This window comes from Cavia porcellus, unplaced genomic scaffold (assembly GCF_034190915.1).
Source record: "Cavia porcellus strain 051 isolate PalLab524CR breed Dunkin Hartley unplaced genomic scaffold, mCavPor4.1 scaffold_5, whole genome shotgun sequence".
Lineage (NCBI taxonomy): Eukaryota > Metazoa > Chordata > Mammalia > Rodentia > Caviidae > Cavia > Cavia porcellus.
The window spans coordinates 16,779,978-16,793,068 of NW_026947488.1; the positions used below are offsets into that span (position 1 = coordinate 16,779,978).

At 37.6% G+C, this 13,091-nt stretch overlaps 2 protein-coding genes across 2 annotated transcripts in view; both read right to left on the bottom strand.

Annotated features, from left to right (window-relative positions):
- Svp (seminal vesicle polypeptide) overlaps positions 1–13,091 on the bottom strand; it is a 151,909-nt gene that overhangs the window by 42,137 nt on the left and 96,681 nt on the right.
- Positions 4,393–9,338, bottom strand: Caltrin2 (calcium transport inhibitor 2; the record flags this gene model as incomplete). Its single annotated transcript, NM_001172842.1, is given in 3 exon segments — positions 4,393–4,581; positions 4,808–4,963; positions 9,258–9,338. Coding segments are annotated over 2 exon segments (231 nt in total).

A 13,091-nucleotide genomic window follows, 5' to 3' on the forward strand; every position in this document is an offset into this window, starting at 1 on the left:
CCATGCTGATTTTATTATAGTAGCTTTGTAGTATAACTTGAAGTCAGGGATTGTGATGCTTCCTGTCTTGCCTTTGTTGCCCGGGATTGACTTTGCTATTCTAGGTCTCTTCTTGTTCCAGATGAATTTTAGGAATGACTTCTCTAGATCTGTGAGATATGCTAATGGTATTTTGATTGGAATCGCATTAAATCTGTGTAACAATTTTGGGAGAATGACCATTTTCACAATGTTTGCTCTTCCTATCCATGAACAAGGAATGTCTTTCCATTTTCTCAGGCCCACTTCTATTTTCTTTTTTCAGAGTACTGTAATTTTCACTGAATAGACTTTTTACTTCCTTTGTTAAATTAATTCCTAAATATTTCACTTTTTGGCTGCTGTTGTAAAGGGCGTGGTTTCTCTTATTTCTCTCTCAGTGAGTTTGCTCTTTGGATACAGGAATGCTGTTGATTTTTGAGTGTTGACTTTATATTGAGATAAATTAACTGCACCAAATACCACAATGAATATAAACATTAAATTTTGTTAGCATGAACTTAAAATAATTATATTAGCAATAATGATGAAAATGAGGAAAGGGGAGGAGAAGGAGAGAGGCTGGGTGGATAGGAAGAAAAGTGGGAATAAAAAAGAATGAAGATGTGTTATGTGTGTGTACCTACTCCCTAAGAAGAATGTAAACATCATGTATCACAATCATGTACTAATAAAATTTTTTAAAAGAAAGAATAAAGATGTCACACTAATTATTTGACATCTAAGGTAAACAAGAACAAACTGAAGTCAAAGCTGGCAGAAGAAAGAAGTGTTTTTTTAAGTAGAAGAAAATGAAAGAAATAGAATATACAGACTAATGACAATTTCATTCCTCCCTTTTCCAAGTTTCCTGTGTTCTATTTCTTTTTCTTCCCTCGTTACTTTGTCTAGAAAATTTTTCTTACAAACAGAAGCAATCATTATTTGCAACAATACTATGCAAAAGTGCAGTTTCCAGGTTGTCTCCTAAAGCCAAAGCTGTTACCACCTTTTCTATTTCAATGGTCAGAATACAGACACGGAATTTTGCCACCTACAGCCATGAAAATGAGGACACCATCCTTCGGGAGTAAAGTGTGGCATCCTGGGAAATGAAGGAGCAAGAACGTGGAAGGAATCAAGGTCTGTGAGAGAACTTAAATTGCTGAGCCATCTTGCCAGTCCTAGACTACACTAGTTCCCTGGTTTTTGTTTGTTTTTTCCTTACAGTAGCTTAATTTGTACCCTAATAGGGACAAGAGTTAATTTTTCTGTTTTTGCAAATAAGAAATCTAGTCTGAATTTTGTTTCTCAAATAATCTAAATCTTACTTGTTTAGCCATTGTTTTAGAACACAACATTTATTTTACCCTGAATTACACATAACAAAACCTGTTCTTGAGCTACTTTTCTTTCCACTGCTTTCTCTTCCTGCACCTTACACTGCTAGTAACACATTTTCATTATTCACTTTGCAGGACAGTCTTAAGGCTAAGAGGATCAAAAACTTTCAAACAATCATTTTAAATTTTCTTTCCCATTCAAAAGAACTTATTCTTCCACGTCAATGTACATGTGAGTTTAAATTTTTCGAAATTCAACCACCACCTTAGCCAAATCTAAGCAGACAAATAAAGAAAAATGAGTGCTAAGAACAGTATATTTAAAGAAAAAATGAGGGCCGGGGATTTAGCTCAGTGGTGTAAGCGCCTGCGGTGGCAAAGGCAAGGTCCTGAGTTTGATCTCCGGTACTGCAAAAAATAATAATAATAATAGTAATAAAGAAAAAATGGAAGAGGTAGATACAGACTCCTTTACCTATAGAAACTCCTGGCCTATGAACATATTATATTTCACTTTAGGACTTTCTTTGTATCTCTGGAAGTTTTTAATTACTAAAGTTCTGCCACCTCTAAAGTTTACTTCTAAGAAAGGCATGATTTTGTTGATATTGTAAATAGAAAATGTAAGAAAACCACACAATGAAATTCAATATTCTATATAATGAATATAGAGTAGTGAAAACAATGATAAGTAAACAGTACTTCCCCTAAATGATTATAGTAGCCAATAGTAAACTATGGTTTATCATCATTTGCCAACTGTGTCTTTGGGTGATTACTAAACATCTCTTACTCAGATTATTTTTACAAAATTAGAGAACTATGCTGTTGTAGTCAGGGTTTTCAAGGGAAATAATTTAATATAAGGCACATAATTTATAGTATTATTTTATAGTATTCACACAAAGAGTCAAACAAAAAAGAGTGCTGGAAATCTGTCCACACATTAGAGACCCAAAGAATCTATCTGAGGGCCAGTATCTTATAGCAATGCCCTGAATGAATCCAGCTGAAGACCTACAGCCCAGGGCAATATACTCCACGAATCCAACTGGAGGCCTTGAGCCCATGACGATGTTTCATGTAAGGATCTGCACTGGGACAGCCCAAAAGTCAGTGATAGAAGCTAGAAAATCTGCACTAGTTGGACAAAGGATATGTCTTAGCAGGCTGAGGGATCTGTACTAGAGTTAGGAAGTGACAATCAAGATAAAGACTAGAGCTCCCCCAGGAGAGAACTACAGCCATCCTCAGCAACAGCAAGGACCAGAGCTCCTCCTCCAACGAGACCAGCTGAGTTCATATCAGGAAAGCCAGTGGGACAAGCTTCTCCAGTAGAATCAACAGCATGCCCTCTTCCCTTCCAGTTTTCTTTTTATGCTGTTGGAAACAATTCTCAGCCATACCCAGAATCATGCTGATTTGGTTCAGCTGGGTGTTACAAGTTGACCCCTGGTTAATCCACCACATATGTATAATCTGCAGGTAGATTTATGAAAATAAATATGGACATTTACTAAGCTTAGGGCCTGTACAGAATGAATGATAAGATACAACAACCATTTTTACTTCCAATGTTGTACTCTCCGTATGTCAGACCAAAAATCTGGACATTGCTCTTCAAGTACTACAAGATGCCCTGATATCCAAGCCTACCATGTGGAGAGATGGGAGCCATGGACTGTGTGCTCCTAGCAAGGGAAGGGGAAGCTGTGCTCCCTGTTCTCTCACCCCAAGTTTTTTTCCCATCCCCCACTTCCACTCATAACAAGAGCCCAGCACAGAAAGAGCAGCTGATTCCAATTCCAGAATGACAAGCCAGACCAGATGTTCTGAATAATTAAACACAACCTCTTCAACAAAAATAGACAACTGACACTCCAAAAGGAACAGAGGTTGACATGAAGTCACCTAAAAAGTAAGGAGGCAAAGGTGGGGAGAGCTGTCATGTCAGCTAACATCTGAGCTCATGTTCTTTCCACCCCATCCAAACTGTTCTTCCCAAAGTTTTCCCTTGTCTGGGAGCTTCTCGGTACAAGGGAAGTGGGATAGACGGATCAACCACAGAGCCCCAAGATGTTTCATGTTTGTCCAGTATCTCCTCCTCCCTCTTATCTACAGTGCTTGAGCCAGCCTGCCCTGTGGCTTATAGTTCTCTATGGAGAACATTGTTCATACAATTTATTCATCCTAGGTCTCAAGAACTTAGTGTGTCTTGTCTCCTCATTCACATCTTTCAGCAGAAGAAGCCTGGGGGAGACACTGCTTAACCTTAAAGAATTAAGTACTAAAAAATTAAAAAAAATTTTAAAAAGTTATAGTCAACTATTTCAAAGAGACGTTGTGGTAGTTACTGTTAATTATGGGTTGTCTTCCAGTGAAATTCTGTGTTGCTTACATTGTACTGTTCTGATCTGCTTTGTTATGTCCTGTTTTGTCTTAATCTCTAAAAAATAAAAATAAGTAAATAAATAAAAAGAATTAAGTACTAGTGGATGAATCTCAGACCTGAAACACTGAAATTCCTACACGGATTTCCCAGCACCTTTAGTGTTATTCCCTCACTGACTTTTTGCAAAGGATACAGATCCCCGGGAACATTAAAGAAGAGAGAGAGTTGCCGGTTTAACTCTAAGTTTGGTTAGTCATACTTCAGGGCTGACAGTAGCCAGGTCAAGACTGACAGTGGATTGGAAAGGAAAAGACATCCTTTCAGTTTATGCAACATGTTCTGAGAGCATTTTTGTTGTTGTTGTTTTCTGGGTGTATGTGTTTCCTGGTTCCAGGACAAAGGCAAGCTTTGCTGATTTGTATTTCCAGCTGAATAAGAGACTCGAGAACTTGAGCTGATTCTTAGATTTCAAACACTAAGCCCTAAGATCGGGAATTTTTTCCCCCTGATTCTCTTCTCCTTCACAACTCAGGAACTCATCTCCTGGGTTCTTTTCCTCTCCACTGGGGAGATCAAGCCCCACATTCACATCCTTCTTCCTGAAGCTTCTGGAAACTCAGAAATAATAGGAGGCAGAACCAAAGGGCACAGAGGGTTTTTATTGTTGTTGTTGTTGTTGTTATTGAAAACTGAAATACAAAAGCAGCCCCAGAGCTGGCATCCAGAGAGGGAGAACGAATTGGGAATGTGGGGGAGGGAAGTGATACAGAACCAGAGGGAAGCCTGAAGGCCTGGACCTGGGATAGGTTCGGAGAGATTAGGTTCCACCTGGTGGGAGAGAAGGAAATCAGAGATGTAAGTTCACCAAGTCAAATCACTCAGACCTAGTGTGGAGGACAAACACACCCGCTGCACCTTCCTACGGCCTCTGAGACCAGAGTTTGTCCCACACTCCCTCTTCCCATGTCTTCCTTCCCACTACTCAGATGTTTCCCAGCCGCTCAACTCTCTCCTGTACTGGCAGGATCCTCTTTTTCTTCCAGCTAGTGCTTACCTCATTCAGGTTGATAACATTGCTTCCCGCAGTAGCCTGGGCAGCACTTCTGAGGCTTTGGGCAGTCATAATCACTCGTGCACTTGTTGGGAGGATGCCTTGCTGGGCAGTATATCATAACCCGGGGACAGGAACCAGGCCTATTGATGGCCTGCCCTTCACCATACAAACAAAGATTATTTAGTGTTTCTCTCCCCCAGTCCCCTCTCCAGTTGCTTCATTCTTCCTCCTCCCCACATATAACCCCTTTCCTGGGCATTATGCTAATTTGATGAAGTCCTACTTTATAATTGTATCATTTCTGTTCACATTTTTGAACTATTCAGTTTGGGACATTTTAAACTTTTGTGAGACCTAAAGTGTCATTTTCATTTACCTTTGCTCATTTTAAATTATACTTTTTAGATCTATTTTGAAGCCTTCTTTCATAGTTTCATGCATATTGACTGATATGCATTGTTTTATTATATGAAAATACTGAAATATATATATCAGCTTTACAGTCAATACATATTTTTCTAATTTTACGCTTTTTTGGTATTACTGGGATCGAGTTTAATCCCCAGAATACTTTATTAATTTTATTTTGAAACAGGGTTTCACTAGGTCACTAAGTTGCTCAGGCTGAGCTCCAACTTGTGATCCTCCTGCCTCAGCCTCCCAGAGTGCTGGGATTACAGTGGCATATATTTCTGAAGAATATGAAAATCTCTATTTGAATATATACATATAAATTAAATTCCTAGATCATGGAATACAGGTCAAAGGACATGGATGCAATCAACTGTGATAAATATGATGAATAACTTTCAAATGTCAGTGTACAGGTTTACAACTTACGCTACCAACAGCAATGTGTGAGATTTCAGTTGCTCCTTAACCTTACCAACACTTGGTCTGCCTTTCTGTAATTTTTGGTGGACATCTAGTGGAATTTCTTTGTGATGTGAATTTACACTTCCATAGTAACTGGTGAACTTAAGCAATTTTTGACATATTTATTGTCTACCTGGGCCTCTTCCCTGGGGGAAGTATGTATTCAAGTATCTTTTCTATTTTTAAATAACATTACCTGGGATTTTTTATTGACTCATAACAGAAAAGAAATTCTTATTCAAAACTAACAGCCTGTGCTGTTGCAATGGACCTGAAGTAGCTACTGAAATTGTACACAAATTATGGTCCTGCAGTTGCACCCCCAAATGTGAAATTAAGAAAAATATTCCCACACCTTCACCAAGAAACATGTCCAAAAATGTCCATGAGTACACTGTTTTTATTATGCAAATACTGGAAGAAACCATACCTATTACTACTAATAGGATAATGGATAAGTATGCCATGGCATATTACTATAATAAAATACAACTATGAAAATAACACACATGTAATGATATACAACATAACTGAATTAAAATAATGTGAACGAAAAAGACAAGCCCCAAAATAGGATATGAGGAGTTATGTTTGTGAACAACTGAAAACCAAGGGAAATAAGAGAAGACAGACAGACAGACAGACAGACAGATAGATAGATAGATAGACAAAATTGAGGAAACTATAAAGAAGAAATTCAAACAATGATTATCTCTGGAAATGAGAGAAAAGAACACTCTAGATGAGTGAGAAACACAATGACTGGTGTAAGCCATTGGTTATTGGTAGTGTTCTAAACATTGGGTCATTGGTGTGTGTTTTAAAGCTGCTGAGTCAATCATTTACGGAATACCTACATTTTTAATAACCCAATATTGCTTCACTCATAGGTTGTTTTCAATCTTTAGCTATTATATACTACACCATATGTGGCCTTTCTTGGCATGCTTTCTTGGAGGCTACATGTTTGGAAATAGATTTGCTCCTGCAACTGTTAAATGCATACTTAGATAATATTGTCCTATTTCCTCTGATAAAATGGGTACTGTTTTGTCATCACCTTTAATGGATGAAACTTCCTTTTCTATCTACCTCCAGCATATGTATCTAATCTTAAAATTATATGTATTTTATAAGTGACAAAGACCACACACAATTTCTAATAGACATTTCACTATCTTGAATTATGTAAATCTTCACATATTTTGAAGGACACACATCTCTTTTTCTGAAGACTGTTTATTTCCTTTGCTCATTTTCATTGATTCATTACTATTTTTTCTCCATTTGGAGTTTTCAGGTAGGGGTGTAGCCCAGTGGTAGAGCCCAGGCTTCACATGCTCAAAGCTCTGGGTTCAATAATTAGTATTTGCAAAGGACATTTTTTTAAAATACAATTATGCAGTATAAAGAAAAAATTAAATTAACTCTTTGAAATTCATGGGTTTCATTCCATAAAATTCACCTCTACACAAAATATGATTCTCTGACGTTACTTTGTCTTCTTAAACTTCCCTTCATCTGTTATTCCTATTTTTGATTGTTGTCATATATCAGTGGATTCGTTTGGGTAAAAAAAAAATGCTTTAGTATCCACCTGTCTGTCTTTCCTTTTGTCCATGATTGAATGGACTTTCTTCTCTATGTTGGTTATCAGGCCGACACTCCATCTGTACTGTTGCCATGCCCTTGGTCTTGATTAGAATTCTCTGTCTAATTCTGATCCTGGTCTGGTACTAGCTGTTCGGTATGAATAGGAAACTGCCTTAGGGTCCAATTTCTGACCTTTCAGTGTTGTCCACGACACAGAGGCAGTGCTCCTTACTTCAACAAACCTTGGCATTATACATGCATTTTGGACTTGAGTTGATCTGAACAGCATTTTGGATACGGTTTCAGTCTTTATCACCCATTGCCTGTTCTACTGGGGAAGGAAAGTGCCTTGAGATCTAGCCTGTACCTTACCTTGTCAATAATACATTTGCAGCAGGAGATTAGGGCATGACAGGGTACTGGGGAAGTAGGTGCAACCACTAATTACAAAACCCCAGGACGACTTCCAAAGCCCTGAGTATGGACTTCTCATGAGCAGTAATGGATAACAGCACCTTGACCCAACATCAGCCTGACAAGTGGGTGACACAAAAGAAGTCAGCCACCATTGAATTCTCTACTGTTATGAAACTTCTTGTGCTGTAGAGTGTGCCTTTGGCCCAAACTCACTCTGCAGTGTATATATCCTTTCCTACCTTTAATAAATATAAAGCCTTGCTGTTTGTGCTTGTCTTGACCAATTCTTTGTTCAGGACAGAAAGAACCTAGGATTAACTCTAGGAGGAGACTCCATCACCATCCTGGCCTTTGTTCTTTACTTAAATACTTGCCTCGCATTCCACTTACACACTGACTAGGTCCTTGATCTTGATCAGCATTTTGTACCCAATTATGATCAGTGTCATCCATATGTTGTAGAGTAATAATACAAAAGTTGTCTTCTGATGTCTGCCTTGATGCCTTCAAATGAAACATCCTTGTTTTCTACCTAAATGTTGGTTTTGAGAAGCAGGGAACTGGCATGACTTTGAAGTAGTGGTCTGAGAGAAAATGAGCAGGCAGCCACTACTCTTGGGGATAACAGGAGGGAAATATTTTAAATCAGACATTTAAGTGAGCAACTCGTGTATCCCTTGAGATGAGGATATCCCAGGATATGTGGCAAACTGGATGAGTCCAGTAAAAGCAAAATGACTATGGATCTGGGTCACAGTTGGCCCTAAACTTCATTGCACTGCATTTCACCATACTGCATTTCTGTAATAATATCTTCACCCAGAGGTGGTATATAACACATTTCTAAGAACTATTTGAGCTATGAGTAACTAAAGCTCCATCCTATATGGAGGACTTTGCTACTTCTTGAAAAATACTATGAATAAATAATGACCTTCCCCATAAAAGGGAAATGTATCTTTTGTTAGGGGCTTCTCAGTCTGTGGACAGTGAGATTCAGTCTTTTTTCCCTGGGCTGTTTCCAGGTCAGTCAATTGCCCTTTATTTCCAACAATAAATGTTCCTTTAATTTTCATTTTAGTATTAGTCTATTTGTAATTTTCACCTTCTGTCAGGTTTAATAGTCAAGCTGATGACTGTCTGATAGTGTCATTATGTGTGCATGCCAATAATACTGATTTATCTTTGTTTCTAATCATGATAATTGTCAACTATTTATAATTCATTTTAGATCTAAATCTGCTTTGAAATCTAGCTTCTTGTTTGGTCTTTTGTCCAAATAGTCTTGGCCTTGTTGTTTCTTTGCAAATGATACACTTGATAGCTGAGCTTGCTACCTCTCTGATAATTGATAATAAAAATGTTTGGCATCCATATTTCCAAAATTTCCTTCTGGCTCTTATACATCACCTTTTCCTCATGAATTTCCTGAGTTTCCACATGGAGTCTAGCTTTGGGGGAGCAAGCAACTCTGCCTGAAGAGCTCTTTGCTAGCACCAGATGCCCTTTCATGGTTCCCTCCCTACCCTTGCTTGTCTTTCCCCAGCTATCCCTCTCCACTCACCATGCAGCCTTCTCCCAAAGGATGGTTTCTCCAGAATGAGGAACAGAAAAAGGATGAAGAGGATGGTGGCCTTCATTTTGCCAAGAAAGACCTTGGATGAGAGCTGAGTGAGCTTCTCACTTATACTTTATTTAATAGGGTGTGTCATGGGTGTGGCTGAAGTTATAAAAGGCACAGCCCTTATTATCTGTGAATGCAAATTTATTTATCCTTACTCAGTAGATGGCACTGTCCATGTCCCAGGGACTTTGTATAGGGACACAGTGTCAGGGATTTCCCCCTCCCCCTCCCCACTAAGCTCCCAAAAATTTTTATTGACATTTAGTTTCCTGTATTTCCAGAAGAAATGCAATCCATAATAGAAAAGAAACTCTGCCTGAAGAGCTCTTTGCTAGCACCTTAATAATAAATAATAGCATCATAAAAGAAGCCCCACCTTTTAAGACTATGCTAGCTTGATAACCCACTGATTACCTGTATATGAGTTTTCTTCTCTACTATGGATTGCATTTCTTCTGGAAATACAGGAAACTAAAGATGAATTTATTAATATATTGAGAGAGGATGCAAAGTAAATATTTTTATTTGAGACAGAAGGACACTCTGAATGGTCCAAAGGACAGTCCTTTAGTTTGACCCACGCAAACTGCGAATGGGTTGACTACAGAAGAGGTGATCATCCCACAGTGAGCCTCTATTCAGACCAGCATGGATAGGGTTCTTAAGTGATGAAGGCTCAAACATTTAAACTCTCAAAAAATCTTTTCAAAGACTCAAAAAGTTTAAATCTTTCTATCATAAAATTCAAAACTGCTATAGAAGGGGTAAAGGAAAACACAGCTATGTTTTTATGAAAGGAACATAGATACAAATGCTAAGTCACTAAATGCAGGAATTGAAAGCTACAAGAGCCAGTCCAACTGCTGATCAAGGTTATCGCTTTGTCCCAGGCAGTAATTATTTCCTTACAGCAGAGATCATGGAGAGTTTGCTAAAATTAGCCTGAGTGAAAATTATTCTCAATGTCTGATAATCTCACCACTCCTCCCCACATTTCTCTCCAAGAAAATACAGAAACTGCTCTGTTTCAAGTGTACTCCTAGGAGAAAGGATATGATAAAATTAATTTTATTTATAGATCAAAGAACCAAACCTTTGTCCAATCCAGCATGCCAAAGGTAGATTTTTAAAAAGACTCCAGATATCTAAAAATAAACCAGGAAAAGACAAACTAAAAATGCCATGAGATTATAATGTTGATATCAACAGAAATTCATAAAACTTAAAGACATTTTTAAACCTAAGAAATGAACATATTGATAAAGATGAAAGCAAAAATCAGTGACTGGAAATAGCAATAAGCACTCAAATTCTAGATATGGTATCTTTCTAAAGTTCATGTTTTTACTTCAGAACAGTAAGTTTTGTTTTAGAGAATTGGTGCTTGCATATAACGTAGCCTGATCATTTTCAACCCCATTGCCCCTTTCCCCCTACAATCCCCTTGCTCTTCTCCAAAATTTGCCTCCCAGTTCCTGTCATTTTATAGCTAGTGTGGAAAAATGAAATTTTAGAAGTTAGAACTTTTTCCTTTAGAGACAAGTAGTTTCCCCAAGCTTTCTCACACTGCAGGCATAGCCACTACTGGCTCCTCTCAGCCTAGATAAGCAGAAAGAATATGCAGAGAAAATCATGATTTAGGAGCGATGAAGCAAACCTGGAGTCGTCTGTTGTCTTATTGGATTCTCTCTTCCCTTTGTTCCTTACTATAAAGAAAGAAGCCCTAACACACCTGGGAAGAGTGCGGTGGTGATTTGAGGCAAAAGAGACTGTTAATAATTTTGTATAATTTCTGTTTCCTTTTCACCAAAATAAATGTTCTCCTTCGGTTTGGGTCAGCAGGAAACCTGAACATATTGACCTGAGAGGCCAGTAATAATCCCTTATTTATTTCTTTATTTCTGCTAGTTTTCTCATATAAGAGAAAATATGCAATATATTATGTCCTGCTGGCTATTTTGCTTAACGTGATAGTCTCCACTTCTATGTGAGTCAGCTTTCCTGTCACAGGTATAAGACACTTGTCATCCACAGCTGAGAGAAACAAAGGTTTAATCTGCTGTTTAATGGCTTCAGAGGTTTCACTCTGTGCTTAGCTGCCTCCAAAGCAAAAACATGCTTGAATGTAGAGCAAAGCTGCTCAATTCATGGCATCCAGGAAGGAGAGCACAGGTAAAGGGTGCCAGTAAGAGACATACCCACCAAAGCCATGGGCCAGTGACCTGCCTCCAGCTGGACCCCACCTCCTGACATTCATCTATGATAACCAATGGGTTAATCCAACGAGAACATAGCACCCTCATGACCTAATCCCCTCTCTACGAGTGTTTTAATCCAGTAAAGTTGAGAATTAAGGTCAAGAGTCACAAGTTCCATCCATTTTCTTGAAAATGACAAATTATTTATGGCTAATACCCCATTTTCTATATGTACCATGTTTTTTTTATTCATTTACCTGTAAACAGGAATCTAGGCTATTTCCACAGTTTAGATATTATGAATTGTACTGCTCTAAACATAAGTATACATATATCACTGTAATATACTGTCTTTAATTCCTTCAAAAATATAACCAGAAATATTATAGCTGGATCAAATGATGTTTCTGTTTCTGTTTTGATGAATATCCATACTGATTGCTATAAGTGGTTGTTCTAGTGTACACTCCCACCAACAATGTAGGACAATTATCTTTTCCTTGCATCCTAGCCAGCATTGAGAGAGAGAGAGAGAGAGAGAGAGAGAGAGAGAGAGGGAGAGAGAGAGAGGTTTTTTATTGGAATTTAACTGACAAAATGTTAAACTTTTTTTTCATGTACTTACTGCCCATTTGCACTTCATTGAGACCTCTGTTTTTGGCTCAGCTGTTCATTTTTTATTGGATTATTTGGTGGGAGTTAATTTTTTTGTTCATGTATTCTAGATATTATTCTGTCTAATAAGAACAGCTAACAAAGATTTACCTCCATTCTGTAGGTCGTCTCTTTAGTTTTTTTGGTTGTTTCCTTTGGTATGTGAAAACATTTTAATTTGATATAGTTCCATTTGTTGTTCTAGTCAATAGGTCTCTATTTGGGCCTATATCAAATTTCTCCTTTGTTATATTTCAATAATTAAAAAGTTTCTTTTTAATATCCTTGTTTATTGATCCATGGGCCATGATTCATTGATTCATTTTTTTTTACAGAGATACCTATCTCATTTCAACTCTCTGCATGTGAATATCATTTTCTCATCACCATTTGTGGAAGAGGCTGTCTTTTCTTCAACTTATGTTTTTGGGTCTTTTGTCAAGTATCAAATGACTAGATGTGCAAGAGTTTGTTTCTCAACTCTCCCTCCGTTTTTATTTAAAATGAAAAAAGAATAAAAAATGACACAAAATTTCAAATCAAAATAATAGGGGATAAACAATGGTTAACACTTTGCATACTGTTATCTGCAAAGTAATTGCTCAGATTACAAGACGTAGACATGAAAAAAAAAACAGTGAAACACAAACCATTCTTTTTTGATGAACTAACAGAGATTAGCATCTCTTGCATATGTATGCATATATAAACACACACACACACACACACACACACACACACACACACACGCATATAATCTTTTCCTTTCTCTCCTTTCTCCTTTCCCTGCATGTGTTTCTGTCTGTGTCTTCTGTTCTATGTGTCTGGTTTTGTACCATGTGGTTTTTATTATTATGGCTTTCTAGTATAATTTGATAACAAATATTGTAATGCCTCCAGCATTGCTCTTTTTATTCAGGAT